A 20,621-nucleotide genomic window follows, 5' to 3' on the forward strand; every position below is an offset into this window, starting at 1 on the left:
TTTTATTTTCCTTCTTTTTAGATACATTACTCTTGTACATGAGGTCTTGTGACCATTTATAGACATACATTGTACTTATCTCTTTCTTTATATTGATGTATGTTTTTCTTTCACCTACCCCTTCATGTGTTGTTTCTTTTCTCTCTTTATACACATGTTTCTTATACTTGTATGCAATCTATTATTTCTGTTTCACATAAAGATGCCTTGATGAGTTTTGTTTAAAGTGTTTCAGAAATACAGGTTGTCAAAGTCTACTTGCCGTAAACTCTCTTCTTGCAAAGTTTTTCAAGAGTTTGTGTTAGGATAGATTTTATTGTATTCAACAAGTAAATATGAGTTGAGTGATTTATGACTTCTCTCATATGTTCATTTGTTTGTTGTGGTTTTGTCACGGATTGCCGAAGGGGGAGATTGTTAGGACATATGTGTTTCACTTGTTAAGAACATATGTCATGATTTTATATAATTGGCTTATCCTTTGACAAAACGAACTTTACTTGTATTTGCGTAGATTTAGGATGTTTTAAATACTTCAAAAAACCTTGTTTCAAGATCTAGTATTGAAGCTTTCAAGTCTGTTCAAGAAAACAAGTTCAGAGTGCAAAATCATTAAAGCTCGACAGCTGCATCTATCGAGCTTAAGGAAGCTGTTCTTCATTCAGGGTACTTGACACCTTCTCGACAACTGCTCGACACCTGCTATCTGTCAAGGTTTAAGATTTTCAGAATTTCAATATGAGTTTCTTGGGATTTGTGAATGTGTCTTTGGGCTTTCTTTTCTCCTAGCCCTAGACATATAAAAGGATCAGTTTAAGGGCCGTCAAAGTGTTCACAAGTTGCACAAGTTTTGAGCAAATTTTGTTCAAGCAAATTATGACCGGAGACGAAGTTCTTGCCCTAGTTCATCTCTTTCTCTTGAAGAAGTTGCTGTGTATGTGCACCGTAGGGTTTTGTGACCAAGCATCTTCTTGATCTTCATCGTTTGGATGAACTGAAGAACTTTGCAACCAACAACTTTCTTAGTAGGTGATTGAAGTCGCGTACTGGGATTCACGCAATTGGTTAATCACGTACTGGGAGTCGTGCATTTGAAAGGGGAACTGTCACTACAGAACAAGTCCAATTGGGTATTGGGGTAAGGGTTCAACTGTAGGTTGGTAAGGTACTAGGATTCCTTTACTTGTAACCGCTTGTTGTGATAATAGTAGAGTTTCGGGAGTGGTGACCTAAAAATCATCCGGTGGAGTTTTTGCCGTTAGGTTTTCCCCATTCGTAAACAAATCACTGTGTTATTTATTTTTCGCTGCATTATTAGTTTATTGGTGATTTGTTTGTGCTACCACACGTTTGCATGATAAATTGATTAATTAATAACTTGACTAATTAATTAATTAATTTCTATCACAAGGGGTTATTCAGTTTGTGGCCTATCATGTTTAAATAAGCTCATGAGTTACACATGAATGATTTTATGTATAACTAGTCGCTAGCCCGTGTTATGCACGAGAACCTACCTATTTGTAAGGTAGACTGAATAATTTTATAAAATCTTAAATTGATTAAGAAACTACACCATTACATGATTTGCTCTTATATGACTTCAATTTGTGTTACAATTTGATGAAGAAGCCATTACTTGAACATGCAATGGCTTACAAAAAACTTGTCAAACAATTTTAGATACTGCAAAAAATAACTCAAAAATTCACATATTAAAATTTCTAAAAAACCAAAAAAAAAAAAAAAAAATTAAAGAATCAAATGATTTACGGCTAAAAATTTTTGAAACAAAAAAAAAATATATGAATATATATATATATATATATGTGTGTGTAGGGACACGATTATTTAACGGCCCAAGAATGACGTTGGGCTCGTACATAAAAGATCCCTCACAATATGATTTGTAGAGAATGGGCTTAAAAGGCTTGCCTTTGATCACGGGGCGATGGTTCGGTCCTGATTTTAGGGGGGCTCATGTAGAAAAGGGTTCAGCCTAAACATCCAAGCCCTACAGCGTCGTAGCCTGAGGGGTTGGACTCCTCGGACTTAGTCTGAGGGGCATCAGGTTCTTCCCCTTCTTCTCCCCCTTTTTCTCTTGGCTTTCGTTTCCTTTTATACTCGTATTCCTTCCTCTCTTTAGGGTCCACGTGTAAACTTTACCTTCGGAGCAGAGGACTTGTCCTATCAGCCCATACCTCAAGTGGTTGGGAGTAGACGTAAAGGTTGAATAGCATGGTCAAGAATAGGGGCTTGTCAGGCATAGAGTTCTCTACTACAGTATTGGCAGTCTTTTCACTTATCCTATCCGTGCATTAAACTCATCCTTGACAATAGGTCTCCTCAGATCAGGCCCTGGTCTTGATATAAAGCGGGCCTGAGCCATGAATTTTCTGGCCCACAATAGCCCCTCAAAATCCTGCTGCCCGACTTTTAGTTGGGGAGGAGGGTTTTGGTGACTTTGGGCCCACATCACGGCTCGTTCAAGTTCTGCACTCCACTCATACTTGTGTTTTTACATTCACATGGGAGACGTGCCAAGTCAAGAGTCCTCCCTTCGTTCGCGAGTACTCTGAAGTTTCAACAATCGAAGCGCGCCTTCCCGAGGATCTTGAGATCCTACGATTGTGGATGGTGTGGGAAATTGAGCCAGAGCTGCCTTGTCTGCAGCGCGTCTTGGGAATCTGCTCAAATTAAATTACATGACACCTCCTTACCCTCTATATAAGTAGGACAGGTGGTTGCTCTCCTGGCATACAAACCCTTCTGCTCTCTTCAGAATCATAACCCTTTGTCCATACCCAGTTCCCTCCTCCGGTGTCATCTTCCCTTTGCGCCATATGTCTGAGGCTTGGGTGGAGATGGAGGAACTTCACCCGCCACAGAGGCACCGGACCCTTCCAAGACGTAAAGTGATGTGGCCTGGGCAAGGGAGGCACAGATTTAAGGTGTCTTCCCACTTGGACATGGTGGGGACGGTACCCTCCCCTCTTTCAGTCAAAATCTGAAGCAGGTTCTGGTCACGTCAGATTTTTGGTGTGTCAGAAGAAAAATCTTCCGCCATCAGCGCCGTCTGCCTTGTCGCAAGCAAATTTTGGTGTAGGCTCCTCAACTTCCGGTTCACGGCACCTTCTCTTCAACGGTGTGGGCCTCAAGTTGGGTTCCCTGCACCTTTTCTTCAGCTGCGCTAGCCTGAAGCTGGGTGCTCTCTGCACCTTTTCTTCAATGGTGCAGGCCCCACGTTGGGTTCTTTTGCTGCCTGAGTTATGGGCATGTAAAAGTGTTGAGAATGGTTTTATTTGAACAAAGTCTTGAAGCAGCAGCCAACCTCTCCTCTGTACTACCTCCTCGGTTTTATCTTATTCTCTTGTATCTTTCTTTTCAATTATGTAGTTAGTTTTAACATAAGCTGATTTCAGCTTTTCATTGTACGCTGTACTATTTCTTTGTTTTAATAAAAGGGAAATTTATTTACTTGTTTTGAATATTTTTCTTTTTTGCAACACTACTTTGTGAATAGGTGTGCTCCATGTGTGTTTTTCTTCAATAATACTTAGAGCAGGAAACCTTGAAACATAATCTAACTAATTTTAATTTACCGACATTACCCGGCATAATAACGATAATTCACAATAAATTAAACTTAGGAAACTAACCGAGATAACAGTTGAATATTCTGTAATAAGTGCGAGGAGACCATCCGAGAACGATAAACTCTAAACAATTCATCCAAGGGGGTAACTGAGTAGTAAGGGACTCCGATTGTGTTTTTGGTAACATATTGCTATATATTGCATCAATCCCTTTGGTACTGAGGATCCGAGAGCAGACTTGAGAATCCATGCAGTTTAGGAATTAACCCAATTGTTAATGGGGAGTTCTCCTCGGAAAGATTCTAAGGTCCATGTAATGTAGTTTTTCTTTTAAGTACTTAGTTTCCCCATAGGCTTGAGTCCGAGGACCATGCAAGGCCTTGGTTCTGTCCAAAACTTGTAGTTTTTTCTTTGTACTTGGTTTCCCCATAGGCTTGAGTCCGAGGACTATGCAAGGCTTTGATTCTGTCCAAAACTTGTAGTTTTTTCTTTTGAGTATTTGGTTTCCCCATAGGCTTGAGTCCGAGGACCATGCAAGGCCTTGGTTCTGTCCAAAACTTGAAGTTTTTTCTTTGTACTTGGTTTCCCCATAGGCTTGAGTCCGAGGACCATGCAAGGCCTTGGTTCTGTCCAAAACTTGTAGTTTTTTCTTTGTACTTGGTTTCCCCATAGGCTTGAGTCCGAGGACCATGCAAGGCCTTGGTTCTGTCCAAAACTTGTGGTTTTTCTTTTGAGTACTTGGTTTCCCCATAGGCTTGAGTTCGAGGACCATGCAAGGCCTTGGTTCTGTCCAAAACTTGTGGTTTTTCTTTTGAGTACTTGGTTTCCCCATAGGCTTCAGTCCGAGGACCATGCAAGGCCTTGGTTCTGTCCAAAACTTGTGGTTTTTCTTTTGAGTACTTTTTGTACTTATTTGCTTTTTCGAAAGTCAGCCCCCTGACCATGGCGGGGAGAGTTGGCTTGAGGCCGGAAGCCCCTAAAGCTGCCCGTGCCGCTGGCACTATAGGGCGTAGCCCCTGGCAGAAGTTTATGTCGGAACAACAACTGCATGTCGCCGGAGATGGAGGAAAATCCGCGAATCTCTGCTTGCTAGAGAGTTAACTCAAACGCCACCTGCGCCAACGCGCAAGCCTTCCCACAGACGGCGCCAATTGTAGGGACACGATTATTTAATGGCCCAAGAATGACGTTGGGCTCGTACATAAAAGATCCCTCACAATATGATTTGTAGAGAATGGGCTTAAAAGGCTTGCCTTTGATCACGGGGCGATGGTCCGGTCCTGATTTTAGGGGGGCTCATGTAGAAAAGGGTTCGGCCTGAACATCCAAGCCCTACAGCGTCGTAGCCTGAGGGGTTGGACTCCTCGGACTTAGTCTGAGGAGCATCAGGTTCTTCCCCTTCTTCTCCCCCTTTTTCTCTTGGCTTTCGTTTCCTTTTATACTCATATTCCTTCCTCTCTTTAGGGTCCACGTATAAGCTTTACCTTCGGGGCAGAGGACTTGTCCTATCAGCCCATACCTCAAGTGGTTGGGAGTAGACGTAAAGGTTGAATAGCATGGTCAAGAATAGGGGCTTGTCAGGCACAGAGTTCTCTACTACAGTATTGGCAGTCTTTTCACTTATCCTATTCGTGCATTAAACTCATCCTTGACAATAGGTCTCCTCAGATTAGGCCCTGGGCCTTGATATAGAGCGGGCCTGGGCCATGAATTTTCTGGCCCACAATATGACTAAAAAATAAAAAATATAAGAAAAAATTGGGTTACATTCAAAAGAATAATCCATGACTATAAGTTTGCACCCTATCATAAAATATCCCGTTAGTGAAGTAGCGAGATGATGATGATGATAATAATAATAATAATAATAATAATAATATCAACGGTTGGGTTTGAGTTTAAGTTAGATGTATTAGAGAGATAGAGTTTCACTCCTTGTTAAGTTTGGATTAAACAAAAAATAATTTTCTTTAAAAGAAAAGGATGAGTTTAAGTTTAAGTTTGACTTGTTAGAGAGTTAGAGTTTCACTCCTCGTTAAGTTTGGACTAAATAAAAATAATTTTACTTAAATAAAATGATAATTTTATTTAAATAAAATGTGTTGACGTGAAAAATTATGGAAACTTCAAAGGTTTTGGTTTTATCTATACTACTATTTAAGAGGCTGTCCCTGTTTGGACTAGATTTTTTTGGTCCAAAATACCCCTATTTCCCTAAGTTTAAGTAGAGACAGAATTAAAGGACAACAAAGTAAAAATAAATCTTTAACCCCCACTAAAATATTGCCTACAAAATAGGATTACTCTTCCACTAACCCACTTATTCAGAAACAAACTTCAGGTTTAAACTTTTTTCTTTCTTTATTTTTTAATTGGCCAAAATATATATATCTCATGCATGTTTGATACATTTTTTCCCTAAAAAGTAGCAAATTAATTGGCCAATATATATATATATATATATATATATATATATATCTCATGCATGTTTGATACATTTTTTTCCTAAAAAGTAGCAAACACTAAACCAACTGTTTTCTCTATTTCAAATCCTAAATTTTAGGGTAGTTTCTTAAAAAAGTTGTTATTGTGATAATTTTGGTATGTGTCTAAGTTTTTGTGATAATTTTGGTCCTTAGAGATAGTTGAATGCATTTGTATATTCACATAATCACATGCTTGATATTCTATAGGTTTCCCTAGATCCTAATGCTAAGAAAGCAGTAGTGCCAAAGGAAGAGATCTTGGATTTTGAGTTGCCACCTGAGCCCTCGAACGCAAGGCATGTTGAGGTATGGCCTTTTCTTTTTTAAGTTGTTGTTGATTTTGTTGGGCATTGCGTTTGCTGAATTGTTTTGCATTTTTTATTTTATCTAATAGTTGCAAATTTGGTTTTTTTATTTTTTATTTTTATAGAAAGCTTATTAGATGGTCGCAAAATTGTTTGGGGTTTGTGTTTGTTTTAACATCGGTTCTTTTTTGATAGCTCTATTACCGTCCTTTTGTTGAGCGAGATTTTTCAGTCCTCTGAATTGAATTATTAGCCAAATCCTTGCATTTTTTTAACTTCTCAAATATCTAGCAACTTTGGAAGTTGAACTTAGAGACTCAGTTTGTAAGTAATTTTCTCCTTAAAGTTCATTATTTTTTTTGGTTCATCCTTGCCATTCTAGGACAATGTTGCAAGTTCAAACACAAGCAGCTTAAGATCATTCTTTATTGGAATGGGATTCTTATTTCACACACACCCATAACATTCATCACACTCTTAAGAATTTTTGTGATTGAAAAATATAGTAATTCCAAATTATGATAGATGTAAATTATTAAAATTTACTCAAAAAATAGAAGAGCCTTACATGCGTGCTCAGAGGCTAGTATATATAAAATATATATATATATATATATATATATATATTTTTTTTTTTTTTGAGAAACAAACACACACACAATGGAGAGGGAAAGAGGTTCTAACACAAATGCACACCACGACTCCACTCAAAAGCCATGGTAACTTTTAAGGGAGAGTGGATATAGATAATATAACAGGCCGGAGAAAATTCCTTCAAAGCCGTAGGTAAACTATAATAAACTTTTTTTTGTTGTTTTTGGATTATTTGGAGGAATCCAGTGCTTAGGGGAGTATGAACTCCACAAACCAATGTGCTGAAGGAGGCCCATCCAGTCCTTCAAAGAGTTAGATACGACCATTCCCTTTTGTCAAAGCCCACATGGCCACATTGTCTTTTCCTTACCATAAATCTCAAAGCAAACGAAAAGGTTGAATTGAAGCAAATAAGATCGCAAAAAATATTGAACTGGTAATAATTAGTTAGTTTCCAGTCCACTAATTTAAGTAGTTCTACTGCTCACTAAAACTTGAAAGTAAGACGTTTGATGCACTTGTATGGCTCTAAAAACTTATTTCATATACACTGTTGATGCAAAATCATCATGAAAAACTAAATATAAATAAACCTTGGTGGCACTGATTATACAAATCAACCACCAACTTGACCAAATGTAGAAATTTAAAAAAACGTACAAACTCCAATTTTTTTTAATTAATTCTTTCAAGAGGATAACCCATAGACTACCCATTTTCTAAATCATATTGAAAATATACACATCATACTTTGCAAAATCACAGCCAACATAGCCTGTACAAACTAACATAGAAAATACAAATATGCAAGAATTTCTATCGGTGAAATTTGCATCAATCACATCATTCCCACCAATTGTTTTCCCAGTTGATCCAAATGACACAAGTGTAGTGCCAAAAGTAACCCAGCATCATGTTGACTGGATTGGCTATAGATCGACAATTGTGGGAAAGGTTTCCAGGAAGCACATTTGTTTGAATGTTAAAATATTATGGGTTTTAAAAAGAACTCAAAAAAAATAAAAAATAATAATTGAAAAAAAAAACCATAGATAAATAGACAATCACACACAAGAGTGAACGCCAAGGATTTACGTGGTTCGGCCTTTAGCCTACATCCACGGGTGAAGACAAGGAGAAAGTTCCACTAACAAATATGGAAAATACAAAGGTGGTGTGACAGAATTCTCACAAAACCCAAACCCCAATACACCCAAATTACTCAATATAAAAGAGATATTGTCATACTACAGGTACAACAGCAACAAAGCTGTAGTCCTAAAATATAGGATAGACAATTGTCGAAGTGCATGCAAAGAACTGAAGAAGTCAATCCGGAAAAGTTAATAGACTTTTAATAGGAATCCAATTAAAAGTCACGTCATGTTGACAGCTCCAGTTACATAATTTCTTGATTCAGGTCAGCCATTGCATCTTTAATGGCTTGGGTGAATTCACTTTAGCCTCTGCATTCTCCTTGTGTAGCTAGGAACATTGTCTCCCAGCTCTTTTAGTTGCTTCTAGTATGGTACAAAACTAAGTTAGCATGGTTCTTTGTGTCTATGGCATCCCTCATTCCCTTTGCAAAATTTTCAGCTTCATTAACCATCCTATCCACCTGCAACATTTTTATTTTGTACATACAAACATGGGGTTTAGTAACATAATTAGGTTACTAATATAAAATGTGAACATTTCCATTTATTTTTATTTATTTATTAATCGAAAAACATAGATGATAGAAATGCTAAGATTTCAGAAAGAAAACAAAGATATAGGTTCTTGAAGACCATGGTAGCATCATTGAAAGGGGTAACAAATTAAAAAAAAAAAAAAAAAAATCCCTTGAGCTACAAAATCAAAATTAAAGATTAAGAAATAAAAGAATTTTTATTTTATTTTTTTATTTAGAAAATACAAATTAGCATATAAACAAGAAAAATCATTTCCTGCCTACAATGGCTATGGTAATAGGAGTATAAAATATCTAAGTAGGAAAATGCACCAATACAAAAATTAGTCTTGATTTACTTGGGAGTTTGGTGATGCAATCTCTTATATTTCTATAGTTGCATTTGTTATATACATTCAGTTATTTCTCAGAAGGTTAGATAATTATATTCGGCTAAGCTAGGTAGGATTTCAGGATCATTCAAGGCCCAGATTAACCAAAAACTTTAATTTGAACAAATACCAAACACTCTTCATAACAACAATTTTTTCAAAATATACCTTTTCACTTAGAAAGGTGCTAGTACCAGTTATGGCGATATCCTGCTTCTTTCCAAGTGGCACATGTGAGATGCCATCTAAGCGAAAGCCTCCAAGAGATATGTTGTCCCTCACAAACTCTCTCACCTTGATACTCATTTATATTCATCTGCTGCAGTGGAAAAGAAAACAACCCTAATTTGGAAATTGGTAAGGTTGGGTTCCTTCAGATAATTTGTCATCACACCACCTAAAGTTTCAAGTCCTGAAATGAAAGTCACAAAAATAAATATTAATGCTTCAACTATCTCAACAATTAATGCAAGTTCTAATAAGTACTACAGTGGACAACATCAGAAATAGAGAGCTCTAAAATGAAAGTAATAAGTGACATCCAAGAGCACAATGTCACTAACTTCTCCAGCTAAAACACTGGCCCTGAAATGAAAGCCACTAAAATAAATATTGATGCCTTAACTGTCTCAACAATTAGTGCAAACTCTAAATAAGTGCTAAAGTAGATAATATCAGAAATAGAGAGATTTACGTTTTCTTCCATAAATAAAAAGCAAAAAAGATGGAGAACAAGACAAACCTGAACTATAGCCCCAAGAGCAACAACTTCATAAGGATTTACAGTCACATTTGGCTCTTTGCCAGTCATTTCCTCATGCTCCTAAACGGCTGGGATGCGAGTTGAACCATCAACAAGATTACTTCATATATATCTTTGAAGGAAAGCTTTGTATCTATCAAGGCAGTTTCAACAAGTGATAAAAGCCTAGAAAAAGTAGATTGTAGTTTTAATCCACTGAAGTGATGGAAATTAAATGTTCATTGATATTTCATATGAGAGTAACAATTTTCAGTAGGCATACCTGTCTAGCAAATTTGAACACAATTCTAAAAATTTGACCCATCAGTGTGGTGTCAATGTGTTTTGGGCCATCTGCAGCAGTTGTAATGAAAGGTAAACTGGAAAAGCAAATGGTTTTTCTATGTGATCATGGCAAATGGAGAGATCAACTTAAGAAAGAAGGCATAGAAATAGCCACATACCTAATATTACTATAAGTTAGAGACGACAACTTCATCTATGCCTTCTTAGCAGTCTCTGTAAGACCAGAGCTTGCTTGTCTTTCAGAAGATCTGTGCCTTCTCAGCAAAGTCATCTATGCCTTCTCAACAATCAACTGTTTTCTATTAAAATTTATAGAATGTAATGGTGTAATTTAGTAACAACTAACAATAAATCAGAAAACAAAGAAAATAAACTAAAGATCTACCAGTTTCTCTTGTTCCAACCTTGTCAAAACCATTGCTTCTTGGATGAGTGTCACCCAAGGTAGAACATATCTTAAATATTACATCTCCAACCTCAAGAACTGTGTAGAAAAAAACGTAATAGAAGAATATAAGTTGCATTTGATCACAACTCAGGATTTTTCAAATTTGATTATAATCAAACATAACATTTAATTATAGACAAGCTAACTAACTTACTTACATTGGCTTCTCAAATTCTGAAAGTATCCAAGTGGTACATCCCATAATCATATTTCCACAGAAGATTCAAATTCTTCAGATAATCATCATTTGCTAGATGCTTAATCCCTATAAAATATTTCTCATGATAGTTCTTGTACCAAAGTTCAATTGGATGCATTAAAGTACTGTTATGCATATAGGTAAAAGAGTTACAATTTCGAAAGCATTAAAAAAAAAAAGAAAAGAAAAAAAGAAGAAGAAAAGAGAGAATAAGCCTGTTTTGTTATTGAAACAACTACATTAAGATGAACATATTCAATAAGCTTATGTTTCACAGAGGGAGGTTGAAAGTCCAAGAACCAATCATCCTGAAATTAAGCTCTAATTGAAGGTAGGAATAAATATCATTGCTAACACCAAGCTACAATCTTCGTCCTTTCCAACCTATCAGAAATTAGTTTGAGAATGAAATTAGAAAAAAATAAAAATAAAAGTGAAGAAATTAATACCACTACTACTACCATTTTGCAATCAAAATTCCGAAAATTCAAAACAAATGAACCATTTAACCCAATCCATAATGTAAGATATATAAAGATAGGCATGAGATATGTAACAGTTTATCTTTTTGTAGTTGCGGTGAATTTCCATTCCCCGTATGGTTAGAAGACACACGAACTATTAAACTCTTGCCTCTTTCCAAATTCAAAGTTCCTGTTTATCAGAATCCAATAACTTAGACTCACTAAACCTTAAAGAAAATGGAAGAATAAAGAGAGTCATATTGGTATTTGATAAATTCAAAGTGAAGTTAGAAAGGACATGCATGCACATAAGAAAGTATAGGAGTTTAAACCCTCTAAATGAACTGACACCAGATATCTTTTGTTCTTTCTTTTTTCTTCATATTGGTGTTGTGAAGCATCTGCTGAAGTGAAGAACAATTTTTCTTCCCTTCCCAGATAACAATATAATGAGATAAAAGATTATAGTTATATTGTAGAGAATAACATGATTACTCATTTTATGATTCATATGGTTACATAGTAGAAAGTGACAAACTGAGAATAATTAGAGTTAAAAATAATTACCTTTTTTGGTTACAAAATTTTTAATATAAACAAAAAAGCCTAAGGCTTCACTAAAAAGTCATCAAACATCCCAAGTATCAGCTGCACGCAAGATGAAGCCATCCTTGAAAAGGAACACCTCTTACTGTTAACACCATGCTGTGATTTTTATCCATGCCACAGTACTAGATATAAGTTTGAGAGCATACATTAATAAAATAAAAAAGAAAGGTCAAAAAGATATTTACCATTCTCATTTGTGGCAACATAGTTGTAGACTTGACTCTCTTTGGGCAATAACCAACTCTTGTCTGTTGTCATATTCCAAGCTTTTCAATACTCTGCTCACAAAATCAAATTAATGGAAAAATCACTGCACTTTTAATTGAAGGGAAACAAAAGGGAGTTGAATACTTGATTAAACAAAGTATTGAATTTTAAAGGAGATATATGGACCTATAGTATCTTTGGACCAAATCATCCTTCTGAATCACTATCAAATCTAGGGATGCGAGAGTCTTGGACCATTTCCCAACAATTTCAGCTTGGCATCATTCTGAAAAAGTGAGTAAAAGAACACATAACAAAGTTTCTAATATTATGTTATGTCAGTTTGGTTTACAAAAAAAGAACTCTCATTCGATGTGAAAACTCAATTGATTTTCTTCTCCTCTTTCAAATGACAAGCTATACATAACTTTATATTTTTATTCATTCTAACTTTGTATCCAACTCTTGTACATAAATTAAATTCATCCCAGCATTTCTACATATCTAAACTCAAAATATGAAGCCATACTTTTAATCCAAACTAAGCTATCATTAGACAGTGAACAAAAATCAGCAACTATGTAAGAACTCAAAAACCACATCTGGATATTTTTGTTTGTTGATATAAATAGGGAGAAATAATAAAGAGTTGAAGAAAACAAAATGATAAATACCTGAATGTAAAACTGCTTTCCTAGAGGCTGGTCAATAATGATCATTCACCAGAATGTCATCAAAATATCAACAAGTGCCAGACTTCACTCTATGTAGTGTGATGTATGGAATATATATGACAAGGGTGGAAGTCAGTTGATTTTTCCGAGTCACTCTATTTAGTGAAGCGCTATGCCTGGGTGGGGGATGGAAAAGAAACAGCTTGGAAGAAAGAACTTGAGGTTCCCAATGCTTCTCCTAACTATCAAACAACAATACAGGGTAGCTCTTTTGAAGACGTTAAGGGCTTGAAACTGACTCCTGCCTTCCCGAGTGTACTTCGCCTAAAGAACGCAACAGAAAAGTGTCATTTTATAATTTATATAAAGATAGAAATCAATAGAATGAACAAACAAATGTGGACTTATGCATCTTCCCTCTTGGGTCCCATCTTAATATGAGAATAATATCTAGAATGAACATTTTACATGAGGGAAAAAAAAATGAACCCAAAACAAGATAATCACCTTAGCTGTTGACTTGTTGCACCTTTTCATATGGTTCTGAATATGCCCAGATACATACACCTCCTTTCATTCTGTGTTTCCAATTCATTCTACATCCAATTTCAAAAGTAAGAAGAGTCAAAAACATTACAATTTGAGTTACTAAAACAGTATAAGATTGTTAATTTTGAGCAGTGTAAGGCCAACCCTCCCCTGTTCATTTTTTCCAATTGTTAGACATTTTTTGATTGATTTGAAAGCAAACTGATTAACTCAAGCACCATTGTTTTGATAAACACAAATTGGAAATCCTAATGCTATTCCAAAAAATTCAATAATCATTAGATTATAAATGAGTCTAATTGAATACCTTAGCTGCATCAACTTCCCAAATCTTGAAACTATCCAAGTGATTTATCCCATGACCATATTGCCCCAGAAACTTATTCAAATTCTTCAGATAATTATCTCCACGAAGCTGTTAACAGAACACAAAGCATGTAGTTAAAAACAATAATATTAATAGTTATGATAATAATGCTTTAAAGTAGAAATCGGAAGCAATACACAGTTTGCTTGCTAAAAGATCAATAAAATTTAAGAAAACCTCTGATTTTTGATTACCAGAAAACCTAAACAAAATACCAATTCAATTATACCCGGGCTGAATATATATAATATGGAAATCAACGTAGCATAGAGAATATAATTGTAAAAAGCTCAGTTTCTTTTGAAATCATAGAATGCGTACCAAGTGAAAGACGGGAGCAACTGTTGCTAAAGATGAAGTAGAGCCGTTTACTGTTGTGGTCTCAACGCCATTCGATTTCCAAATTAGGGAAATCCTTATCGATTTTATTTTTGTATTTTTCAGCTAACTGAGGACAATTAATAATTAGCAGTTTTCGTAAAGACTTGATAAAACCATCATCAGGTAGTGTTGTGAGATTGGGACAGGACTGAATGAAAAGTGTTTCAAGTGAGATTAGATTCCTAATTGATTCAGGGAGAGTAATCAAATTGGGAAAGTCAACAATTCCCAGCGACTGTAAAGAAGTGAGACAACTAATCTCAAGAAGTGATGTCAAATTAGGCTCGCATCTTTCAATCCCAAGATATTCAAGTGAGGTGAGCTCCGACAAAGCCATTAAATTGGGACAATTCGAAATTCTGAGCTGTTTTAGGGTGGAAATACATTGAAGACCCACAGGGAGAGACTTTAGTTTTGGAATGCCATTGAAATATAAATGACGGAGGCAAATGAGGCATCGCCATTCCATGCCATCGTCATGCATGTCTCTTAATGGATCGAACTCCTTACAGGTAATATATAGCACACAGAGGGAGGTGAGATAACGTACCGCTCCAGATATAGAGGTTAGTTTAGAGCAATTCCGAATATATAGTTTCTTGAGAGAATGTAGTGCCCACTCAGCCGGAAGAGACACTATATCTTCTATAGAATCCAAAGTCATATCATTTAATTTGGAGAGAGGAGAAGAAGAGGATAATGAAGAGGAGGAAGAGGGAACAAAAAAACTCATTGACATTGTCTCTTGCAAAGGCCTCAAACTTACATTCGATAAAAATAGCCGTTCTTCGAGATTGGGAAACAGGGGCATGGAAGTCATTTTAGGGCAATTACTAATCTGCAAATAAGAAAGAAGAGGAAATAAAGGTATTGAGTTGTGAGACTGATCTTGTTGATGATCTGGTGTTGACGCAGATGATGTTGCAACTAAATCCCTCCCTGTTCTCCCCCACCATCCCTTCAAATTAAGACATGCCCTTATTGTGAGTGACTTTAGAGATGGGAAGAACGCTGTTGATAATATTGTGGATAGAGTAGCCAACTCTTTACTCATATCATTATCGGATATGTACTCCAAATCATTCATCGTGTCAAGCGTTAGAGATTTTAAAGAGGGGAGATGAGACAATGGTGGCAGATATCGACATCTCTTACAATTCTCTATCTTTAAATCAACAAGATTTGTGAGAGAAGAGACCCAACTTGAAAATTTCACACCCTTGTACTGATGCACTTCCAAATATTTGAGATTTTGGTGTGACTGGAGGTCTTCTAATAACTTCTCATCTTCATTATTATCTACTTGATCTTGATGATGCCATTTTAATATCAGTTTTTCAAGATGTTGCTTTTCCCATAAATTCACAACAATGGATTTTGAGTTAGCTTCTGTCAACCGTTCCAAATGTGAGATCTCTAATGTTCCTCGCAGGTTGTTTAGCTCCTTCAATTCGCCTAATCCACCAGTCTCGGAGGACATGCTCACATTGAATAATTTTAATGTTTGAAGTGAAGTCATTTGCCCTAATCCATGAGGCATATGACTCAAATTATAACAACCATCATTATAAAGATGTTTGAGGCTAACCAATTCTCTAAACTTTTTGGGTAATTCTTTAAGGCCTTCACAATCATAAAGTTTTAGCACTTGCAAATTCAACAATGTAGTAATTGAATCAGGGAGAGTTTTAATATCCTTGTTAAAAGAAACATCAAGATACTTTAGATGTCTTAACTTCCCTATAGAATTTGGTATTGATGTAATCTTCAATGCATGTATATCTAACGCACGCAAGCTCTTGAAACTCAAAATAATTGTATTCAACGTTGACTCTTCCAAGGCACCAGAGTTCATCTCACTAAATGTTAGAAGAAATGTATATAGCTTGACTGCTTTAACCAAAAACCTTAAAGATTCAGTAAAAGATGAGCCAATATGAAATGGGCATGATACATGATGATTTTTTTCATTAACATTTTTGCCATCAAAACTAACAAGTCTGCACTCCTCGCCTGCAACAACTTCCGCAAGATCATGCATTAAATCATGCATCTTGTATCTTAAGCCATTGTAAGTCTCTACTTCTTCAAAGAAGGACCTCCAAAGTAAATCCTTGAAATACTCATCACCAATGTCCTCCAATTGTTGGTTTTTGATTGATGATTGGACAAATCCTTGTGCTATCCATAGTTGTATTACCGTTTCCTTATCCATCTCATAATCTTTGGGAAACAAAGGGTCCGTTTGGATTGAGCTTATTTTTGCTGAAACTGAAAACTGAAACTGAAAACACTGTAGCAAAATATTTTTTAAATGTGTGAATAGTACCGTGGGACCTATTTTTAATAAAAAAATTGTGAAAAGTGGAATTTATGGGTCCGTGAACAGTGCACAAATGCACTGTTCACAGTTGAAAAGTCAACATATACGGCTGAACAGTAGTGAAACGCGAGAAAACAAAAAAAAAAAAAAAAAAAAAAGGGGACGCGTTTACTGTGTTACTGTAGCATGGGTCCCATGCCCAAAACGCAGACGCACTTCAGCAACAAAACGTCCAAAGCAAACGGGCACAAAGAGCAATAAGTGAAACAACTCTTTAAATGTGATGGGAGATGATCATAACTCAATTTTAAAATTGGTAAAATTCCATTCCCTTGAATTACATTTGCTTCTATATTATCCTGCACGTATGACCATTCAGACTCTTTTTCCTTGAAGTATAACAAATTTCCTATGGACTTTATAGCAAGTGGTACCCCTTGACACATGTTTACAATGTCCCTTCCAATTGTCACTAGTTTAGGATTGTTGGCCTCTTGCCCATTTCTAAATGCCACTTGCCTAAATAAAACCCAAGATTGTTCTTTGGACAGACCTTCGAGAAAATATGGTGAAACTGTGCGTGTAATCTCTGCAACCAATCTAATACGACTAGTTATTATAATCTTACTGCCTTTGGAACCACCCATTAAAAGACTTTTCAATTCACGCCAGTTTTCAGGATCTTCATTCCATATATCATCTAATACAAGTAAGTATTTCTTTCCTTCAATTTTTTTACGAAGTTGACTTTGCAACTGATCTATTACAAGGTTTCCAACTGGTGCATGATCAGAAGTAGATGCTATTATCTTTTCAATAATTATTTTTAAATCAAATACATCAGAGATGCATGCCCACATTTTTAACTCAAAGTATTTTTGAACTTTCTCATCATTGTACGCATATTGAGCAAGTGTAGTCTTCCCTAAGCCCCCGATCCCCACAATGGGAATGACCGAAATATTCTCTTGTACATTAGAGTCAAATAATAGGTCTATGATATTCTTTTTGTCCTCATCCCTCCCAATAACAACCTCTCCCCGAACAAAAGAGTGAGTCTCCCTCTTCCTACTCATAACATTTGTCTCTACGTTGTCTACTTTCAAGTTAAACTTGTTCTTATCTTCTGCTATTGCATTTAGCTTTTGCCTCATTGCCTTTATTTTACGACTCATCTTACCACGAAAAGCTAGTTGGTTTGACTTTGAAAAGAAAGTGCGTACCTCTTTTGTGACTTTATTCCCACTCACCATGCTTCGCCTTGTAGCTTCAGTTGAAAACTCACTCAACAAGTCATCTGCGTCATAAACTGCATCGTTGAGCTTTTGGAGCCAGTCCTTGACTTGATGGTTATGACTTTGCTGCTCCGCTGCATCCTGAAGTACAGCTTGGACCGTGGAAACGGTGTTCTTGATTTTTTCAAGCTCATCTTTAACACCCCAGAGTGATCCAATCTCTTGGAAAGTCTGAGAGCCCAGATTTTCAATCATTTTCTGTGCAAGACCAAAGAGGATTGCTTCGGCCATTTCTTGGTAGTAGCTGAAAGAAACGCTTAAAGAGAGAGATGAATGCTTGCTAGAAGTGATGAAGTTTGTGTAAAAGTAATGCTGCAGTGAAGGGAGACCGAGTTTCTTAATGTGGACGAATGTCATCGATATCATTCATTTCCTATGGTCATTTTCTTGGTACAATCATGCAGAGAAAAAACAACCAAAAAAAAAAAAACAACCTTGTTCTCCTTATCTGGTTTAATGTTATTACAGATTATCAAAAAAAAAAAATAATAATAATAATAAAAAAATAAAATAAAAACCAAAAGAAAACAAGTGGGACAGAGGCTTAATTAGTTAGAAATTTTGTCCAGTAGCCGAAAAATTATTGTGCCAGTGATTACCATCATTCAAAGAGTACCTTTTGTGTTTTTCCTCCGTCTTTACTACCCACCCACTCCCATACGACATTTATCAAAATCTTAGTTTTGTCTTTGACTTGGTCTCTCCCTTCCTTCTTTTTCTTTCTAATCCTATTTTGATTTCACACTTCAGCCAAACAAATCGTTTTGGCTCAACAAAAAATAACACTTGACCAAACCAAGAGCACTATAGTTAGAGCTATTGGCTCTTTTTTTTATAGTTGGTAGAAGTAGAAGTAGAAGTAGATAGAAGTTGAAGTAGATATAACCTATAGAGGAACCATAATTCAAAAAACTTACAGAATATAATAGAAGCGCTCCACTAGGTTTTGTCCGACTGCTTAATTCCATTTTGAAATTTTCATATATGGCCACGGGGCTTATAAGGAATAAATTTCATTTTTCAAAGGGAATATTTGGGCTTAACTAACTATATTTTAATACGTGTAAAACAAGAGAATGAAAAAGGGAAAGTAAAATGAGTTTGAGAAGAAAATGGGAAGAGAAATGAGTTGGAGGAGAAAATTACAAAATCGTCTCTCCATCATACCGTCATTCCACTTAATAATAAGGATAATAATAATTTAGTCTCCATCATTTCAATTTTCATGTCTCTACCAAACATACATGATGGAAGGCAAATATTTTCTACCATTCCAATATTTTTTTAATCAAATATACATGATGGAAGGCAAAATAATAATAATAAAACATGTGGTGATTCATGCATAATAAAATTCCCGTCGATGGTAAATTCATGTAAAAGTGAAGTTGCTCCACTCATAATTTACCTTCTTAATAAGATATGTTGTAAAAAGAACTGTGTCTCTAGTATTACTTGTTTAAAAGTCACCTTCCAATAATGATAATAAAAGCATCAAATTAAAAGAGATATAGTCATCAAATTAAAGTGAGAAGCTTGAGAATTGAACTAAAACCAAAATATCAAAGAAACAAGGAAAATATAAACCCATGGAACGCAAAAGAAGGGAGTTTTTATGTCTTATTCCTCCCATTTCCATCAACAGCTCTCAAATGCCAAATATGACTTTTGTTAATGATAAAAATAACGCTATTTAAGAAGGAAACATAGTCAGCAATATTGGTCCCCTTAATATCAAGAGAAAACCGTGTGAACCCTTATACCTTGCATTATTTTCATTTCCCTGTCTTGAATTAAAATTTGAAAGTGATCTTTACCCAAATTCTTGAATTTCAGTCATCTTTACTTATATTTTCATGTGAAGATAAGGTCTTAGTCCCTTTCTACATCAGAAGAAAATTGCGTGTACTCTATTATTTTCCTGCATTATTTTTGTTTCTCCATCTTATATAAAAAATAGTCTAAAACATTGAACATGTGATGTGAACATAAGCCTTAGGCTTCTATAAAACAAAGAAAACAATGTGTACCTCTATTGTTTCCTCACATTATTTTTATTTCCTCAGCTTAAATTGTCCAAACCCACTAGATATTTTAGTTGCTTAGTTGGGCCAGATACAAATTCCTCAATAGAAGCTCACAAAAAAAGTCCACCCAAGTTCATTCATAAATGGAGTATTGATTTTGAAAATCCCGGAGACAATGACTCAAAATTCAAGGATCATTTTTAGGTATACAGAAGTACAAATTGAAATTAAAAAAAAAAAAAGCATTGTACAAATTCATAAAATAAACCAAAACAAATGTAGATTTCTTTTTTGAAAATTTTCAGGTTTATAGTCAACATTTAAATGCTTGTACAATGATTTATTTTCTCAATTATGTTAATGAATATGTTTTTTTTTTTTTTTTTTGGTTAATATCTGTTAATTGATACTCGAAATGAAAAAAATAAATTACAATTTTTATATTTTTTTGCTGAATAAATTACGATTTATATATAACAAGTTTGGGCTCATTTGGAATAGGAATGCTCACTCCTAGATTTCACTTTAATCCAGGAGTGACAACGTAACAATCACCACCATATCATTATTTTTCAAATTTTTCTTACAAAAGAGTATATATGTTATTGTAGTTTAGCCCACATTTTTTTTTTTAATTTTTTTATAAAAGAAATAGCTAGATTAGATCTTAGAAAAATATTTTTCTTCTCTCATGGCTTTAGATTTTGCTTTAATGAAACTTTCTTACAAATAGTACTGGGCATTGGATAGGTTGTGAAAGATCATGCTTCTAAGCCGAATCTAACATATATGTAAATGTAATGACAAAGTCTACCATTCTATTAAATAATTATATATTTAATTTTTTATTAGATTCTCTAAATATAAATTTTCCAACATGTAAACATCAAGATTTTATAATTTTTTGTGTTTGTTTATATATTACATTAATTAAAGTGCAGGCCAAGTGGTTTATCTCTTTAAATTTTAAACCTTGATATATTCA

General features: G+C 35.2%; 1 protein-coding gene across 4 annotated transcripts in view; it reads right to left on the reverse strand.

Annotated features, from left to right (window-relative positions):
* Positions 1-20,621, reverse strand: part of LOC126724275 (putative disease resistance protein RGA3) — a 110,574-nt gene that overhangs the window by 25,393 nt on the left and 64,560 nt on the right. For 3 of the 4 annotated variants that reach the window (XM_050428848.1, XM_050428847.1, XM_050428846.1), the window contains exons 2-3: positions 13,932-14,308; positions 13,551-13,658 (exon numbers count right to left, since the gene is read on the reverse strand). In XM_050428848.1, the coding sequence (XP_050284805.1) occupies positions 13,993-14,308 (316 nt within the window). In that variant the 3' untranslated portion in view covers positions 13,551-13,658; positions 13,932-13,992. Of the gene's footprint in view, positions 1-8,071; positions 8,600-9,213; positions 9,458-9,787; positions 9,974-10,070; positions 10,168-10,251; positions 10,393-10,497; positions 11,910-11,998; positions 12,092-12,206; positions 12,307-13,201; positions 13,224-13,550; positions 13,659-13,931; positions 14,309-20,621 lie in introns of those variants that run through there. The other variant, XM_050428849.1, reaches the window with a different exon arrangement.

The sequence above is a fragment of the Quercus robur genome, chromosome 4 (genome assembly GCF_932294415.1).
Source record: "Quercus robur chromosome 4, dhQueRobu3.1, whole genome shotgun sequence".
Taxonomy (NCBI): Eukaryota; Viridiplantae; Streptophyta; class Magnoliopsida; order Fagales; family Fagaceae; genus Quercus; species Quercus robur.